Consider the following 19,919-nt stretch of genomic DNA (forward strand, 5'->3'; position numbering starts at 1 on the left):
CCCCTACCTGAAGGGAGTGGTGCAGCTGAAATGCCACAGCTCTCACCAGCTGACAGCACCCCAGGAGGGACCCCACATGAAAAGGAGTGTGGCCAGCCTGAAAACAGCCTCAGCCCCACACCTAGTCTGGCCACACCCCCATGGGGTGAGGGTCCCCTTGGGGGGCTTGACCAGCCTGCAAACAGCCATCAGCCCCTCACCCAGGCTGGCCAGGCACCCCAGTGGGGACCCCCACCCTGAAGGGAGTGTGGCCAGCCTAAAAACGGCCCTCAGCCCCCTCACCCAAGCTGGCCAGGCACCCCAGTGGGACCCCCACCCTGATCCAGGACACCCTTCAGCGCAAACCAGCTGGCCCCCACCCGTGCACCAGGCCTCTATCCTATATAATAAAAGGGTAATATGCAAATTGACCCTAACAGCAGAATGACTGGGAATGACTGGTCACTATGACACACACTGACCACCAGGGGGCAGACGCTCAATGCTGGAGATGCCCCCTGGTGGTCAGTGCACTCCCACAGGGGGAGCTCTGCTCAGCCACAAGCCAGGCTGATGGCTGCCAGCACAGCGGTGGTTACGGGAGCCTCCCCCGCCTCCTCAGCAGCACTAATGATGTCCGACTGCAGCTTAGGGTGACGGGAGCCTCTTCCGCCTCCTCAGCAGCACTAATGATGTCCGACTGCAGCTTAGGCCTGCTCCCCGCTGGCAAGTGGACATCCCCTGGGGAGCGGGCCTAAGCAGGTGGACATCCCCCGAGGGGTCCCAGACTGCCAGAGGGCACAGGCCGGGCTGAGGGACACCCCCGAGTGCACAAATTTTTGTGCACCAGGCCTCTAGTCCTATATAATAAAGAGGTGACATGCAAATTAACCCTCACGCCATCACAAGATGGCTGCCTACGACCAGGCCGGCAGGGGGTTAGTGAGGGATGACCAAACGACCGAACAAGCAGGCTGCGTGGGGTGACCAAGCTAGCAGGGGGGTGAGTGAGGGACAGCCAAACAACTGAACAGCAGGCTGGCAGGGGGGCCATGAGGGGCGACCAGGCCAGCACGGGGAGCAGTTGGGGGCAACCAGGCAGGCAGACAGGCAGGTGAGCAATTAGGAGCCAGCAGTCCAGGATTGTGAGAGGGGTGTCCGACTGCCAATTCCCAGAATTGGGCCTAAACCGGCAGTCGGACATCCCCCGAGGGGTCCTGGATTGGAGAGGGTGCAGGCTGGGCTGAAGGGATGATCCCCCCCGCCCCTGTGCATGAGTTTCGTGCACCAGGACTCTAGTTCATTATAAAAAACAAAGTTGCCTTTCTGCTTTCAAACAGTACAAAATATTAATTGATCTAGTTTCCTTGAAGAATAGAGCGTTTACTCTAAAGCAGCAGTTCTCATCCTGTGGGTTGCAACCCCTTTGGGGGTCGCCTAAGAACATTGGAAAACACATATATAATTACATATTGTTTTTGTGGTTAATCACTATGCTTTAATTATGTTCAATTTGTAACAATGAAATTGGGGGTCACCACAACATGAGGAACTGTATTAAAGGGTCGCGGCATTAGGAAGGTTGAGAACCACTGCTCTAAAGGGTATAAATCTAGTCTCTTTTTTCTATAGGTCCCAGTGTACCTTTCTCCATTTTTGATGAGTTTCTTCTTTCAGAAAAAAAGAATATCAGGTTTGAGTATTTTTGTTTTGTTTTGACACTTTAAAGTTTTCTATTTTTATAATTGAGAGTTTACTGTTATCTCTGTCAACAAAAAAATATTGTTAAATGGAATGTGTCTTTTTATAGTCCTCCTACAGATCCTCCACGGGTTTTAGTCCAACGAAAACCCCTTGCAGTTCTCAAAACATCAGACAGCATCAATTCAAATGAAGATGTGTCTCCAGATGTTTGTGTAAGAAGTATTCCTAAGATAATATAAGTGGACTAGTGGATTGTTTCATTCAATTCTCAAAAAAAGTTTAGGATTCAAGTGAAAATTACTGACTTGAAAAAAGCACTGGCCAGTTTTATTACCTCCCTCTCTTTTTCTAAAAATCAATTTTAAAAAGCACATGGAAAGATGTTCAACATTATTAGTCAGAATCAAAACCACAGTGAGATACTAGGATAAGCACTAGGATGGTTATAATAAAGACAGAAAATAACAAGTGTTGGTGAGGATATTGAGACATTAGAACATTTATACATTGCTGGTAGAAATGTAAAATGGTATAGCCACTTTGTACAACAGTTTCTCAAAATAAACCTAGAGTGACCACATTATCAGAAATTCTCTCCTAGGCTTATATCCAAGAGAATTAAAAACATACATTAACACCAAAAAAACTTGTACACGACTATTCATAGCATTATTCATGATAGTCAAAAAGTGGAAACCCAATGTCCATGAACTGAGGCATGGATAAATAAAATGTTGTATATTCCTACTGTGGATTCAGGCATAAAAAAGAAAGAGGAACTGATACATCTTATAATATGGTTGAACCTTGAAAACACTTAATTTAGTGAATGAAGCTAAACACAAAAGACCACATATTATATGATTCCATTTATATGAAATGTCTAGAATAGGCAAATTCATTAAAAGAGAAATAAGCCCAGCTGGCGTGGCTCAGTGGTTGAACATCCGCCTATGAACCAGGAAAGCACGGTTTGATTTCCAGTCAGGGCATGCAGGAGGCCATGGTTGCTGGCTTGATCCCCAGTGTAGGGCATGCAGGAGGCCACCCATTAGTGATTCTCATCATCTATGTTTCTCTCTCTCTCCCTCTCCCTTCCTCTCTGAAATCAGTAATAAAATATATTAAAAAACAAACAAAACAGAAACTAGATTAGGGATTTCCAGGGTTAGGGATTTCCAGGGGATGGGGATAAGAGGTTAGAGGAGTTAGAGAGTGACTGCTAATGGGTATGGGGTTTTGGGGGTGGGGGGTGAAAATGTTCTGGAGTTAGATAGTGGTGATGATTGTACAACCTTGTGAATATGCTCAAAACCACTGAAATGTACACTTTAAAAGGGTGATTTTTTTGGTATGTGAATTATATCTCACTTTTTTAAAGTGGGGGAAAAAGTATTGTGTTAAAAGCCTTAAGCACTTTTTTTTAAAGTAACATAGCAAAGAATCGTTGTTCTTTTTATATAAAATGCTTTTTGTGGCAATAGAAGAGTTATGTGACCAACCATTTGACTTTAGTAATGTTCTGTTTTAACCACTATGGATTAGTGACATGACTAGTTTATAAAAATCCAAGTCAAAGTAAGTAACTTTTATCATTGACATTTCATTGAAGTTTTAAGGAAGAAATTCATCCCTGTCTTCAAACCAGCATCTGGAAACTTGTCTTGAGGTGGAAGAAAGTGGAATATGTTTAATCTGAAAATTTGACAGAAAACAGAGTTAAAGCAGTGTATTCTCCATATCCTAGGGAATGAATCACTTGGGGAAACTTTCTAAACATGTTTTTCCCCATTTACTTCTTTAATGAGGTATATTTTACATCCAGGAGACTGAACACATTAATTGTACAGCTAGATGAGTTTTTACATGTGTGAATATTTTTGCAATTTCCACCTAGATCAAGATGTAGACAATTTTCTAGCAACAGAAGAGACTAGGGAGCCATTTATGACGGCAGGTGCTCAGGCCCCATTCTACCTATACTGAATTAGAATTTCTAGGGATGAAGTCCAAGCATATATTTTTTAAAACTAATTTATTGGGGTGGCCAGTCAACAAAACAAGCATGTATTTTTGTTTGTTTTAAATACTCTCCCAGATAATTCTGATAGTTTACTGACCACTATGAAAAGGTAACAGTGTAGAAAAGTAATAATTATATACTGTGTTCCTGAGAATACCACCAGAGAACATAATGAATGGATAGGCTGGATTTGGAGGTTGTAGTTCTAGGTTCAGCTGTTCGGAAATGGGCTGAATTATTAAAGGAGTCTATCTTAATCTAGTTTTGGGGTTTTATTTATTTTTAATATGTTTTTATTGATTTCAGAGAGGAAGGGAGAAAGAGAGAAAGATAGAAACATCAATGATGAGAGAGAATCATTGATCGGCTGCCTCCTGCATGCTCCCAACTAGGGATTGAGCCTGGGCATGTGCCCTCATCTGGAATCAACATGACCTTTTGGTGCATGGGATGACACTCATCCAACTGAGCCACACGTGCCAGGGGTAAACTCTCATTTTTATAAAACAAAACAAAAATAGAACAAACACATAAGGAGGGCTATATCAATGTTAATAGTAGTCATCTCTTGGTGGCAGAAATGGGCAGTTTTGCCTTTTAAACAATTATTTATATTTGATTGCTTCTATAAGAAACATGTTTGTTAGTTTTTAATAGAAAAAAGTCATTACCCTGTCCTCTCTCATCAGCATCAAAGTTTATGTTGTGACAGAGACTTGCAAAATCATGTCCTGATACTACAGAAGTCCGCAGGCCGATGCTCTGTCCACTGAGCCAAACTGGCTAGGGCTCTTGTTTCTTTTAGATGTACCTCTCACCTCTACTTACAAATGTTATCAGAAATTTAAAGTATATGTCAAATTGATCACCTAGGAAATTAATATCTAGCATCCACAAGGGTTAAATGAAATAGGCACTTTTGTATACTCCAGGTAAATGTGTAAAGTAGTACCACCTCTCTGAGGGCAGTATACCGTATGTATAAAGACCCTTAGTGTTCATAACCTTTTGTTTGACCTGATAATCCTATTTTTAGGAATTATTCCTAAGATATTAAGATATTCCTAAAGACTTAAATATATAAGGATATTTAAAATAGTTTTATAATAGTAAAAAACAGGGAATAATCTAAAAAAATTGGTTGACTTCTGATAGACCCACAGTGTGATCATATTGTGTTTTGTTTTGTTTTTAACTGAACACTTATATACTCTTAATTGTTCCACAACATTATTTAGGTATTTCATGAGTTCAGAATCAGTAATTACAAGCAAGGTGAGCCCATATTTCTGCACTCCAGTAAAGGTTTTAGAAGGATATATGCCACACTGATATACAATGCTGTGGGGGTTTTTTTTTAAATCATCACCCAAGAATACTTTTTCCACTGATTTCTAGAAAGAGTGGAAGGGGAGAGTGGTCATATTGTTTTTAAAGGATTTTTAATAGCACAGAAAATATGCTAAAAATATAATGCATAAGAATAATATCTACAGTCCTAGCTGGTGTGGCTTAGTTGGTTGAGCATTATCCCATGCACCAAAGGTTACTGGTTCGATTCCTGGTCAGGGCACATAACCAGGTTGTGGGTTCAGACCCAGTTGGGGTGCATATGGGAGGCAACTGATTGGTGTTTCTTTTTCACATCATCAATGTTTCTCTCTCTTTCGCTCTCATTTCCTCACTCTAAAAAAATCAATAAAAACATTTTTTTCAGCACAATATATACAGTTGAACCTTAACATAGGTTTGAACTGTCCAGGTCCATTTATACATGGAATCATGGAATTTTTTCCAGTATACAGTTGGTCCTCCATATGCCCATGTTTTACATTCACAGATTAACCAACCAAACAGTATTTTTCATCCATGGTTGGGAATCTATGAATGGGGGAGGCCAAATATATGCATTATTCTATGCCATCCTATCTAATAAAAGACAAAAAGGGTAATTGACCGTACTTTAGCTACGCTTCCCATTGGCTAATCAGCGAGATATGCAAATTAACCGCCAACAAAGATGGCGGCTGGCAGCCACGCAGCTGAAGTGAGCAGGAGGCTTGCTTGCTCCAGTGATGGAGGAAGCCAAGGTTACCCGCCTGCTGTGGCCCGGCTCTGAGCTCCGAAAGCAACAAAGTTTCAATTATAGAAGCTAAACAAACCCCAGATACCTGCTTTCAGCTGGCCGTGGCCTCAGAGCTGCAGCAAGCAGGAGCCAGCTCTCAGCTCCAGTGACAGCAACAAAGTTTCAATTATAGAAGGTAAATAAATCCCAGAATAAAAAAAAAAGGAAAAAAGGAGAGGCTGGGAGCTTCAGTCACCAGCCAGCCTGAAAACAGCCCTCAGCCCCTCACCCAGACTGGCCAGGCACCCCAGTGGGGACCCCCACCCTAAAGGGGGTGTGGCCAGCCTGAAAACAGCCATCAGCCCCTCACCCAGGCTGGCCAGGCACCCAAGCAGGACCCCCATCCTGATCTGTGACACCCTTCAGGGCAAACCAGCCGGCCCCCACCCGTGCACCAGGCCTCTATCCTATATAGTAAAAGGGTAATATGCAAACTGACCCTAACAGCAGAATGACTGGAAATGACTGGTCACTATGACACACACTGACCACCAGGGGGCAGACGCTTAATGCAGGAGCTGCCCTCTGGTGGTCAGTGCGCTCCCACATGGGGGAGCTCTGCTCAGCCACAAGCCAGGCTGATGGCTGCCAGTACAGCAGTGGTGGTGGGAGCCTCTTCCGCCTCCTCAGCAGCGCTAAGGATGTCCGACTGCAGCTTAGGCCTGCTCCCCGCTGGCAAGTGAACATCCCCCGAGGGCTGCCAGGCTGCCAGAGGGATGTCTGATTGCCAGCTTAGACCCAATCCCCCGGGGAGCAGGTCTAAGCCAGCAGGTGGTCATCCCCGAGGGGTCCGGACTGCGAGAGGGCACAGGCCGGGCTGAGGGACCCCCCGCCCCGAGTGCACAAATTTTTGTGCACCGGGCCTCTAGTTTTACATAAGGGACTTTAGCATCTGGCGGGGGAAGGGGGTCACCTGAAGCCAATTCCCCATGACACCAAAGGATGACTTCTAAGTTTTGGGAGACTCAAAGTTATCCAAGGGTTTTCTGTGCAGGGGGAGAGGGTCTCCTCCCTTAACCCCCATGTTGTTCAAGGGTCACCTGTACTAGCATATATTTCACTTGCTTTAAAAATACCTTTTTTTTTTTTTTTGCCCTGGCCAGGTAGCTTAGTTGGTTAGAGCATCGTCCCAATATGCCAAGGTTGTGGATCTCTGGTCAGGGCACATGTAAAAAACAACCAATGAATGCATAAATGATAAATAAATGGAATAATAAATCGATTTCTCTGAAATCAATAAATAAAAATAAATACACTTTTTAAATGCATAGGATATGCTTGTTCCTGTATCCCACCAGATAATATATATGACAACAATGATTGTTTCTGGGGAGTGATAATTGAAGTGATGGGGAAGATAGGGTTCAAGTGCAGGAGGGAGAATTTTTCACTATATATCCTTTTAAATCCTTTTGAACTATTTGACTTTATTTTTTAATATGTTTTATATATTTTTATTTTTTTTAAAGGTGAGATTTCCTTCTCTTTTTTTAAAATATATTTTTATTGAGAGAGGAAGGGAGAGGGAGAGAGAGATAGAAACATCAGTGATGAGAGAGAATCATTGATTGGCTGTCTCCTGCACGTCCCCTTACTGGGGATCAAGCCTGCAACCCAAGCATGTGCCCTTGACTGGAATCAAACCCAGGACCCTCCAGTCCGCAGGCCAACGCTCTATCCACTGAGCAAAACCAGCTAGGGCATGTTTTATATATTTTTAGAGAGGAAGTGAGAGAAAGAATGAGAGAGAAACATGGATGTGAGAGAGAAACATCAATCAGTTGCTTCCCATATGCACCCCTATTGGGGACTGAACCCGCAACCTGGGCATGTGCCCTGACTGGGAATCGAACCAGCAACCTTTTGGTGCCCCAGACAACACTCAACCAACTGAGCCACACTGGCCAGGGCAAATTAGTTGACTTTTTAAAACCATATATATGTATTACTTTTAAAGACAAAGGCATATTTTAAATGTTTCTCTTTATACTTTATATTTTGTTTTCCATATTTTTCTACCATGGTTGTAAATTACTTTTAATAAAAATTAACTATTTGGCATAGAAGATTACTTAAAAACTAGTAGTATAGCAAATTATCAGAACATTCTCTAGGCCAAAAAAAAAAAAAATAGTTTTAGCCCTTTAGTTCTTAGGTGAAATTGGTTGGGAAAAAAAAACCATTGCCCAGTATTTTTCCTTTGTGTGTTGTATGGAGATTCCTCATAGTGTATTTTTGATGAAATGTAGTTTGCTGTTTTCATGATACAAAACTTTTTTCTTCAAATGTTATGATGTGCTTTTTAAATTGTCTTTTCTTAGAGATTCTGATACACTACTTTTGTACCCTGTGTTGAAAATCACATAGCAACAGTATGTCTCTCTAAGTAAAAAAGATAGGGCATCCATATGCTTATTGAAATATTTCAGCTGAACTTTACTTGATTTTTATTTCAGGATGAATTTACAGGAATTGAGCCTTTGAGTGAGGATGCTATTATCACAGGTTTCAGGAACGTAACTATTTGTCCTAACCCAGAAGACTCCTGTGACTTTGCTAGAGCAGCTCGTTTTGTATCCACTCCTTTTCATGAGATATTATCCTTGAAGGATCTCCCTTCTGATCCTGAGAGACTGTTGCAGGAAGAGGATCTAGATGTGAAGACCTCTGAGGACCAACAGACTACTTGTGCCACTATCTACAGTTCACCTCTCAGCATCAAGAAGCTGAGGTGATTGATGATTACAGGTTGCACAAACCCGGTTGTTTAAGTGCTCTCTTATTGTGTGTGCTAATCAGTTGTAGCAATTAATTATCATCTCTTACTACCTGTCAGGAACTGTGCTAAGTGCTTTACATGACAATAGGACTCCCCCAGATAAAGTGTCAAAGGAATTTAGTAATTGATTTAAATATGAGGGTCAGAAAAGTACATTTTTATGGTTAGGAGACTAAGAGGCCCAGGAGGAACATGGTGTATACCTGATTGGAAGAGAAGAAGCATTTATTTTTCCTTTAACATTAAGTTTAAAATAATAGTAGAATAACTTGATACTAACTTCGGTTAGGCAACTAGAGATATATTTTTAAAAAGTATATTTTGATAGAGAGGTGGAAATGAACAAAGAATAATTATGAGGGAATGGCATAGAGAGCCAGAGACTAAGCCTTATAATCTATCCATATTTAAAAGTTGGCTAATTTTAGCAAACTTATTTCAGCTTCAGGAATAGTCTTAAGTTTGCCAATTTTTGTTTTTAAACTGCATTTTCAGACTTTTTCTCCAACAAACTTTTTATCAGATTTGTTAGCATGTTTTCACCTTGAGTGATGTTGGTGTCCCGTTTTCTTTTTTGACCCTTTCTTTTTGCAGAGTAAAAAATCCAGAGAAGCGATCAACAGGAAGAAAGTTAGTGTCTGTTTCAGTTTTCTCAATCGTTTAGGATAGATATAGAATAGGCATTTACTATAGATTAGGTAAATAAAGCATAATTTAGAAATTTAATGCTAGGTATTGCCTGTTAACCAGGGTAGATAAAGCTACCTAGATTCTGATTATGAATCTACTTTTGTTTCAGGAAAATAATGGTCTTTGAAAATGAGACTATTAAATATCAAAATGTTATATAACATAAAATTGACATGTATTTTCCCTATGAGGATTGACTGATTTGTAATTCTTTCAGCCCAATTATTGAAGACAGCGGTGAGGCCACACATTCCTCTGGCTTGTCTGGATCTTCTGCCTCAGTTATAAGCACCTCCTCCATCAAATGTCTTCATATTCCTGAGAAACTGGAGCTTACTAATGAGGCTATAGGTAAGTACACATATACCACTGACTTGTAAGCAAACATCTACATCCATGTGTAGTGCACACTTATTTATTTCAGCAAACTGAACTGTTTTCTTTTCTAGAAAAGTTTCCATAAATTGTGAAATTTCTAGAATATATTAGTACTAACAGAACATCCTCCTATATAATAAAAGGCTAATATGCAAATTGACCGAAGAGTGGAACGACAAGTCACTATGACGCGCACTGACCACCAGGGGGCAGACGCTCAATGCAAGAGCTGCCCCCTGGTGGTCAGTGCGCTCCCACCAGGGGAGCACCGTTCAGCCAGAAGCCCTGAGCCAGGCTTATGGCTGGCAAGCACAGTGGCGGTGGCGAGAGCCTCTCCCACCTCCATGGCAGCACTAAGGATGTCCGAGCAGGCCTAAGCCATTAGTCGGACATCCCCCGAGGGCTCCCAGACTGTGAGAGGGCACAGGCCAGGCTGAGGGACCTGCCCCCCCGCACCCCCCCTCCCGCCCCAGTGCATGAATTTCATGCACTGGGCCTCTAGTAATATCATAAAGACTTGAGATAGATGAGTTTTGTTAGGTTAGCAGTATTGATCATGCAATCTTGTTTTTCCCCTCTGTTATAATACTCATTGTAGGTTTTTTGGGTGTGTTTTTTTTATAACTTCTCCTCCTCCCCCAGAAAACCCCATTCAGTCACCCTGGTGTTCACAGTATCGCAGACTACTACTGAAATCCCAACCAGAGCTGAGTGCTTCTGCAGAGTTTTTTGTAGAAGATAGACCAATGCCTAAGTTGGAAATAGAGAAGGAAATTGAACTGGGTAAGTACCATTGAATGCATGTCCTTTTGTGTATGACAGTGTACAAGTAAGTGATTATTTTTGTACTTGAGCTTTATGCTTTTGAGCAATAAATATTTCTAGATTACAAGAAACAGAATCATTAGGAGTTCTGTCTTCCTTTCAGTATTTAATAAATGATTTTTTTTTTTTTTTTAATAAATGATTTTTTAAAAATATGTTTTTATTTCAGAGAGAGGAAGGGAGAGGGAGAGATAGAAACATCAATGATGAGATATAATCATCTTCAGCTACCTCCTGCATGCCCCCTATTGGGGATAGAGCCTGCAAACTTAGCATGTACCCTGACTGGGAATCGAACTGTGACCTCCTAGTTCCTGGCTCAATGCTCAACCACTGAGCCACACCAGACTGGCTAACAAATGATTTTGAAGTATTCTAGCTGCTACTAAATGACTAATTATAAGGTGCTATTAGCCCTTAAACCAAGAAGTAAAAGCTAGGGGCCCTATATATATTCCAGTGGTTTTTAATTGAAATCAAAACCTTCTCAACAGGTAATGAGGATTATTGCATTAAAAAAGAATACCTAATATGTGAAGATTACAAATTATTCTGGGTGACACCAAGAAACTCTGCAGAGTTGACCATAATAAAGGTAGGACTGATTCCTTGTCATTACAGTTACCTTGTAAATAAAGTGAGTTGAAGCAATAACTGTGTCCCCATGGTACCATCAAATTCTTTGAATAGTCTATAAGCTTCTTATAGGAAAATCACTGATGCTTCAAGAAATCACTCACCATTATATTCCAGGATCAGATATCAAAAATAAGAAGCTATTGTGTAACTCTCTTAATATGTCCAAACATACTCAGTATTCTGTAATTTTATCTTTTTGAGAAAATCTGAAATTTTTTGCCCTGCTCCAGTATTGACAAGTTACATTCTAGACTTCACACACACACAATATTATTTTGAAATTTTCATTCACCACCATCCCAGGGATTCACATTACCTCATTCTTAGATTGGATGCCCACTTAGTTGGATTCCATTTTTTTTTTCTTTCTTGGTTTAAGCCCTCATGCTTTAGTAGCTTCCTGAGAAGGGATGTATGGGATGTAAGTTTTTTGAAATCTTGTATTCTGAAAATTTTATTCCACATCTTTACTTGATTGGTAGTTTGGATATTAGATTTCTTGGTTTAAAACACTTTATCCTTAGAAATTTTTTATAAATATGTTTTTATTGATTTTTAGAAAGAGGAAAGGAGAGGCAGATGATCTTGTGGCATAGATTTGATTGCTCTCAGCTCTTTTGTTATAGATTTATGCCTTTCAAAATATCCCTTTACTATTATTTTTTGTTGGGGTATTAGAAGGGCTGGAGGGAATGTTTTTAATCTGCCGACAATAACCATAGATTCTAATTGCTCTTATTTTTAAAATATCATTTCTTACCAGGTATCTTCTCAAACTGTCCCATGGGACTTTTACATCAACCTCAAGTTAAAGGAACGTTCAAATGAGGAGTGTGATTACTTGTGCAGCTATTATCAGTACCAAGACGGCTGTATCGCTTGGCACCAGTATACAAACTGCTTCACCCTTCAGGTTTGCAATAATATAAAAACAATTTAAAGTCCTCACGTAGAGAGATTTGTGTTCCATTTAGCAAAAGAATTTAGTACAAAATTCTTGTTAATCATCTAGAAGTATACCAACTCATTATAAATGAAAAGCATTGATCATTTTCTTTTCCCAAGTTATTTTGACCGAGAACCTCTTTTAACTTATATCAATGTTCAGACATATACAAAAGTAGATAATTGTGTAATGACCCTGTCATCTATGATCATCATCAGCTCATGGTCCCTCTTGTTTTAAATTCCTGGTTGGTTAATTCCAATTTTCCTGTCATCTCTGGTTTTGACACTTGGTCTGTCTCTTCAAATTTTGGTTTTGCCTTTTAGTATTCCTTGTAATTTTTTCTTGATAGCCAATACGATGTACTAGGTAAAAGGAACTGCTATAAAAAGAGCTTTAGTAATGTGGTGATAAGGTGTGAGGGGAGGAAAGGGGGGCATTGTATAGTCCTGTAATTTATATTTTTAGGAGCCTATGTCTCTGTGTTCTGTCCTCCCCTACCCCACCTCCCAGTGTGGAACAGGCTAGCTAGAGTGGGCGGGAGTTCCTTCCCGGGTCTGGTAGGCTCTGGGTAACTGGTTTCCCATGAGGCGGGCCCTGTTAAGAACAGAGCACTCTGGGCTATTTCACATGGTTTCTTCTCTTCTCCTCCTGCAGAAGCACAAGAGACACTTTTGCCACTATTTACTTTGTGAACCTGGTCTAGCTCCTACAGTAAATGCTCACAAAAGTGTGGATCTTTGCTTACAGATCCTAGAAGAGTTACAGAGCTTTTTACTATGACCCCCACTGGATTATGTTTAGAACCCAACCACAATGTAACATTTTATTCTCTGTAATGTTCTTAAGAAGGTTTTGCTGCATATTTTTACTGTAGTATGATTTCCCTAAATGGTTGGAATAAGGGTATTTTAAAACTACCATGTATAGAACACCGTTTATGGGCTAGGTTTGTCCTTAATGCTCTTAGTCCATTATTTCATTAAATCCTCACAATCTTACAGGAGAATAGTGTTGTTAAAACTGGGACAGAGGCCCAACCTACAAAAGAGCCCCCAATTCTAGTAGAGAACAACAAGAAAGAGGACAAAGCAGCAGCCAGCAAGGTATTGAGTATAAGTGCAGTCTCCCTAACTTAAGAGACAGTGAATTTTGTTGTCCTTCTATCTCCAGGATCTTTTTCAACACAGCGAATTGATTACCCATGAAATAACAGTGTTGATTGTTTATAACCTTTTGACAATCGTGGAGAAACTACACAAAGCAGAAATAGTCCATGGTGACTTGAGTCCAAGTACTCTGCTTTTTAGAAACAGGTTGGTCCTTTTCATTCTTTTATGCTTCTCTCAAACATAGATGGTTGCCATTTTCTTTTGCCTTTCAATAAATGCCACAGTGACAAACACAGTATATTAAGAAAATATTTGCTACCTAAAAGTCAATAACCATTTAAACAGTCAATAGTTTAAAAGAATTCAAAGGAAAAAAATAACATTTTGGAAATACATTAATTCAGAAAAAAATAATTAACCACTCTGAGTATTATGATGATTTCTATCAAAAAGAAAATAAAATATGAATATTTGGGGGAATATAAAGTAGATTGTCCAGTCTTTCTTTGAGTGGGGCCAGGAAAAAAATAACATTTTGGAAATACATTAATTCAGAAAAAAATAATTAACCACTCTGAGTATTATGATAATTTCTGTCAAAACCAGTTTGGCTCAGTGGATAGAGCGTCGGCCTGTGGATTGAAAGGTCCCGGGTTCGATTCCGGTCAAGGGCATGTACCTTGGTTGCGGGCATATCCCCAGTAGGAGATGTGCAGGAGGCAGCTGATCGATGTTTCTCTCTCATCGATATTTCTAACTCTCTATCTCTCTCCCTTCCTCTCTGTGGAAAATCAATAAAATATATTTAAAAAAAAAAAATGAAGGAAATCTTACCTCTTGTGAAGCATGAATGGACCTGGAGAGTATTATGCTAAGTGAAATAAGCCAACCAAAGAAAGACAGATACCATGTGATCTCACTTACATGTGGAATCTAATGAACAAAATAAACAAAAAATAGAAATAGACTCACAGATACAGAGTACAGACTGACAGCTGTCAAAGGGGAGGGGGGTTGGGAAGCTGGGTGAAAAAGGTGAGGGGATTAAGAAAAGAAAAACCCCGCATATATATAACATAGACACAACAGTGTGGTGATAGAGGGAAGGGGAGCAGGGGTAGGCGGAGGTAGGCAAAGGGAGAATGAGGATGAAAAGAGACTTGGCTTGGGGCAGTGGGAGCATGATGCAGTGTACAGATGATGTTTTATTGAGTTGTACACTTGAAACCTATATGGTTTTGCAAACCAGTGTCACTCCATTATATTTAATTAAAAAATAAAGAAAGAACACATTAAGGCATGAACAATGAAGGCATAGTCCACAGGTTTTGTTTTATGAGAAGGACTAGAGGTCCAGCATACCTTTGTAGTGTTTATTGGTCTCATGGTATTTGAGTAAAGCAGTTTGGTTTAAAGATGCTTTGTCTGCCCCAACCCAAAAGCAGCAGTTATTCTTTACATTTCTCCTGATTGCTTAATCTGTAAGAGAAGACTCAATTCAACTCTAAATTATAGTTGGTATGGAAATTAAAGGAACCCCCAGTGTATTTTTGCAATTATAACCAAAAGAACTGGAGCATCCCACCTTCTTTCCTGAGATAGCAGAATCCTAAAGTCTTCTCCAGGCATAATACAGCAGGATTTCTCATCCAGGGCACCAAAAGTATTTTGGATAAGATAATTCTTCATGCCAGTCTATTCCAAACATTTTAGGATGTTTTATATCACTATTCTCCCATAACTGCCCCCACCCCATCCAATTAAATACAACTTATATTCCCCCAGCCATTGTGACCACCAGACACCCCTCTCCCCCATGTGTTCCCAATGTGAAAACCCCACTGAAAGTTTAGAGGATAATGCTAGAATTCTCAGGTCTACCAAAATTTTAAGCAAAGGGATATTCTAAGCCCTTTAAGGATTGGGCATTTGTGCACTATGTATTTAGATATCCCTTCTTTTTGTCATGACTTGTCAAATTTGGTAGGAAATTTCATATACATTCAAAAGGATTTAAAGAACCTTTTGAAATCATTTAATGCAGTGCTTATATATATTTTTTGTGATGAAATGAGATCCAAAATAGTGAAATGCCTTGTCCAAGGTAATAGTGGCTAATTAGAGAGTGAGGAGATCTTGCTGCTGCTTTTTATTAACCTAAGAAACATTTTTCCTATCTCTCCCAAGTTTTAAAATATCTAGAAATTACAATTTTGTGATGGCCAAAACAGTTGCATCATATAAAATGGGAGCAAATAGGTAAAATAGATCGTTCTGTGCTGTAGAAACACATGAGTGGTTTAATCAAAGCCTGTATTTAGGAATAGAGGACCTGCCACCAATGTCAATCAGGATTTGAGGGAACTGAGAAAAGCAAAGAGACAAAGAAACACAAAAATAATCCATTCTTTTCTCTCACATAAATAGTTCCTACATCTCTTTGAATAGTAGCTTTATTGCATGGAATAGGTAAACCCAAGGAAATAAAATTAATTAATGGTGAATTAGTGTTACAAAATTGTTTTTTTGTTTGTTTTTTGTTTTAGGAAATAAGGGTTGAAATAAGAGTAAGGTTGAATTTGGTGTTAGTTTAATAGAAAACAGGATAAGTTACAATATAGGTAGCACTTTACAAAAAAAAAAAAAAGAAGTCCTATATTTTCCGTTAAAATCTGGGAGAAAGGAATCTGAATTAAAATGGAAACTTGGAAAATCTAATCTATAGTAATAAACAGAAAGGTTATGACACCTATAAAAGCTTAATTTTCTCCATCATAATTCTCATCAGTGTATAAATCATTGCTGTTCTGTGTGTTAATATGTGCAGTGTAAGGCAGAGGCCTGCACTCTACTTTCTGTACTTATGGAAACTTGATAAGTGTTCTGTGGTGACCATGCACTGTGGTTTAGATATGCACTAATACTTGTGTCACTCAACTAGAATCTTGACATTCCCCACTTGCCCACTTGGGTGGATGGACACTGCCACTGCTCCTACAGGTGTATTTTCAAAACTAACCACTGGGGGGAGCTGTTGGCATAGCTAAGACACACCTGCAGTACCTCTTTTTTATCTTTTTCTTTCTTTCTTTTTCTTTTTTTTGTTTTTGTTTTTGTTTAAGACCAGCTATGCAGCTTCATTCATGGCCTATTTTTTATTATCTCTTTCTCTTAAACCTGGGCTTAGAATCTACGATCCCTATGATTGTGATAAGAACAATCAAGCTTTGAACATAGTGGACTTTTCCTACAGTGTGGACCTTAGAGCACAGCTAGATGTTTTTACCATCAGCGGTTTTCGGACTGTACAGATCCTGGAAGGACAAAAGATCCTGGCTAACTGTTCTTCTCCCTACCAGGTAAGTGTAAAACAAGCCTGAGCAAATATGGAGAGGGTTCTTCATCTCTTTCTTTTCTAGATAAGCTATGAAAGCTAGTGTTTACTGATATTGTCTCTCCTGGAATAGATGACCTAATTTTCAAATATCATCAAATCAAACAAAATATACCATTTTTTTTGTCACAACATTAAAGAATATACACAGGCACATGCAAACCCATGACTAAGTAACCTAAGTGTCAGGGCTATTTCTAGCACTTACCTATGTAGTAAATCATTTTGTGTGATCTCTGTAAAATAAGAATAATCTGCTCTGTATACATAAGATTTGTTGTGAGGATTAAATTAAAAAATATAAAGGGAACATTAGGACAAATGTAAAGTGTTTTATACATTATATGCACAACCCTTTCTGACTCAGTTTTGGACATACAGCATTTGCTGATTGAATATGTAGCATGAACCTGAATTAGTCATATGGACCACATTTAGATCACAGCTGGAGTCCATGCAAATTCAGTAGATCTACACATTTGAATTTGTCAGTCCAGATATTTTTGTTGCCTTTTGTTCTTAAGGATAGTTCCTAGAGTTGGCTCCATTGATCACTTCTTTGGGGGAGCTTCTCCCTTTACTGTAAGGGTACAGAACAGTCTACTAAAATATATGTCATAAAATAAATTTAATCATTCTAGTATCTTTCAACTTCCTATATAAATAAATTTCCATGGATCCTGGCCGGTGTGGCTCAGTTGGTTGGAGCATTGTCCCGTACACCAAAAGGTGGCGGGTTCGATTCCCACTCAGGGCATATACCTAGGTTGCAGGTTTGATCCCCTATCGGGGTGAGTGTGGGAGACAACCGAATGATGTTTCTCCCTCTCTCTCTTCCTCCCTCTCCCTCTCTCTCCCTGCCTTCCTCTCTTCCTCTCTCTAAAAATAAATAAAAATAATTAATTAAATAAATTGCCAAGTAGCAGAGAATTGTTTTAGCTGATGGTGCTTTTTGTGATTTCAGGTAGATCTGTTTGGTATAGCAGATTTAGCACATTTACTATTGTTCAAGGAACACCTACAGGTCTTCTGGGATGGGTCCCTCTGGAAACTTAGCCAAAATATTTCTGAGTAAGTATTGGTGATTTCAGGGTCTTTGCCTGCTCAAATAATTTTCTTTTTCTATTGGGTGCTCTCTCTGCTTTGGCAGCCTTAGTCTTCTTAGTCCCAATGCCATGATTTCATTAATTTCAACAGTTTTTATTAAGTATCAGTGGAGCACCTAGTGCAGGGCAAAGGAACTGGTCATTAAAAACAAGAAACTGAAAAAAAAAACAAGGGAAAAAAACCAAAAAACAAGAAACTACTCAGACTTCAGGACATCATTCTGGACCTAGATGAATCATGCAGACTGCAATTGTAGTATTGAGCCTCTTAGTTAGAAATGTTAGTAGAAACATTTCATGAGAATAATTTTCTAACCAATTGGTGTTAGTGTTATACCCCTTTTTAATAGCTTTTGTTATCAAAAGTTAATAACCATCTCTTGAAGATAGTTAAATTTCTAAATTATATACTAATTGTAGGCTATTATTTATTTAGTGAATGGGTGGAACCAAAGCAGAGAACTGAATCTCCTTGGTGAAGAAGTAAATGCTCTTTTAATAAGAGCTGCTTGGTCTCAGAACTTTAGTACTCTCTCAAGCCTGATCATGAAACTTATTAAATATCCTATGTTTCACTTTAGTTTATCAGAGCTAATAACTTCACAGAATAAGTTTACCAAGGTATCACTGATACATTCTTTGGTTTTAAAAAATCAGTGTTGAAGACTTAACACCCTTCTCCTCCATTCCCCATTCCCAACAATTGAATTGCATTTTTTCTTTATTTAACTTAGAATTCGATCAATCTTATTTGCCTCCAACATGTACTTTAAAAATAGGCTTGAAATATAACGCAAGATACATAGGATAGATTCAGGTACCTCCAGTTGTTTATGATCCTAGGTGGGTCTAACACAAACAGAAACAGGTGGGGTCGGTTGGGATTTCCTAATAGCTCTGCCTTATACAATAGTGGCAGCTTCTCTGATTTGGGGGAAAAAGTACAAACATCATAGACTAAGCAGCAGTTACTTCAGTCAAGCTTAGGATTCTCAGAGGATTGTGAAGATAATAAACCACTGGGCAGGGGGAGAGGTTCTATAGTCTTTCTAATGACCTAGACTTTAGGAAAGTTATAGTAGAGGAGACAAAATTCATTTTTCTTCTATTTGTAGAAGAGAAGTGCCACATCTTAGAACACAGAGGAAATTTAATAGATTTAGATGAGAGACTTTTTAAGTGCACTGTATTATGGCTTTTCCTACTATGATAGTCTTTTTAAGTTTCACCTTGGACTTCCAAAGTACTATTTGAATGATCTCTAACTCTAGAGTTCTAGGCATTACCTTAAATCATATGGTACATAAATGTACCACTGAGTTAAACACAGAAACAGTTTTAACTTTTACATGCCTAATATTGACAGAAATGGTTTTTATATATTTTTAGGCTAAAAGATGGTGAATTGTGGAATAAATTCTTTGTGCGGATTCTGAATGCCAGTGATGAGTCCACAGTGTCTGTTCTGAGGGAACTTGCAGCAGAAATGAATGGGGTGTTTGACACCACATTCTACAGTCACCTGAACAAAGCTTTATGGAAGGTAGGGAAGTTAATTGGTCCTGGGGCTTTGCTCTTCCAGCAAGATAGGCAGTCAAGTCTCTCACAGGTTCCTGCCTAAAACCACTGGTTCTGCTGTAGAACACTAGACCTGTCTATGCTATAATGTACTCTAGGACGCATTTAGATACACTACCAACACTTTCTACTTTTTGGTAGTGGTGTACTTCTAGGTAACTGGCGGTTTTTTTACACAGCAATGTACCTACTCTTCTTGTCAAACTTTAACAAAGAACTGTTTTGTTCTAAATGGACTCCATGTGAATGGGTACCTTGTTGTCGTTCATTGCATTTGTCTCTACTTTTTCCTTTCATAATTTGTGATGTGTGCCCTTCTGATCACTGTGTATTTTGTAAATAATAAAATAGTATTTGTTAAATTTGTGCTTCTAACATCTCATCTACTTTTGCCAACTAAGATAATAAATGGCTTGGTTTTGTAGACAGGAGCTGTTTTACCATGGAAATGTATATATCCTAGATTTGGAACTGTTATGATAGGTTCATAACAAGACAGTAGCCAACCATTCCTTTAGGTCAGTGGTTCTCAACCTTCCTAATGCCGCGACCCTTTAATACAGTTCCTCATGTTGTGGTGACCCCCAATTTCATTGTTACAAATTGAACATAATTAAAGCATAGTGATTAATCACAAAAAC

The 19,919-nt window shown here is 39.3% G+C and overlaps 1 protein-coding gene across 2 annotated transcripts in view; it reads left to right on the forward strand.

The window, feature by feature from the left end:
- BUB1B (BUB1 mitotic checkpoint serine/threonine kinase B) overlaps positions 1-19,640 on the forward strand; it is a 65,805-nt gene extending 46,165 nt beyond the window's left edge. For both annotated transcript variants that reach the window (XM_014459417.2, XM_014459418.2), the window contains exons 13-23: positions 1,612-1,672; positions 1,790-1,895; positions 8,288-8,562; positions 9,518-9,651; positions 10,321-10,461; positions 10,998-11,098; positions 11,906-12,055; positions 13,262-13,404; positions 16,388-16,559; positions 17,559-17,665; positions 19,090-19,640. In XM_014459417.2, coding sequence (XP_014314903.1) covers positions 1,612-1,672; positions 1,790-1,895; positions 8,288-8,562; positions 9,518-9,651; positions 10,321-10,461; positions 10,998-11,098; positions 11,906-12,055; positions 13,262-13,404; positions 16,388-16,559; positions 17,559-17,665; positions 19,090-19,321 — 1,622 coding nt within the window. In that variant the 3' untranslated portion in view covers positions 19,322-19,640. The remainder of the gene's footprint in view (positions 1-1,611; positions 1,673-1,789; positions 1,896-8,287; positions 8,563-9,517; positions 9,652-10,320; positions 10,462-10,997; positions 11,099-11,905; positions 12,056-13,261; positions 13,405-16,387; positions 16,560-17,558; positions 17,666-19,089) is intronic.
- Positions 19,641-19,919: the final 279 nt, after the last annotated feature.

This window comes from Myotis lucifugus, unplaced genomic scaffold, assembly GCF_000147115.1.
Source record: "Myotis lucifugus unplaced genomic scaffold, Myoluc2.0 scaffold_109, whole genome shotgun sequence".
NCBI classification, from domain to species: domain Eukaryota; kingdom Metazoa; phylum Chordata; class Mammalia; order Chiroptera; family Vespertilionidae; genus Myotis; species Myotis lucifugus.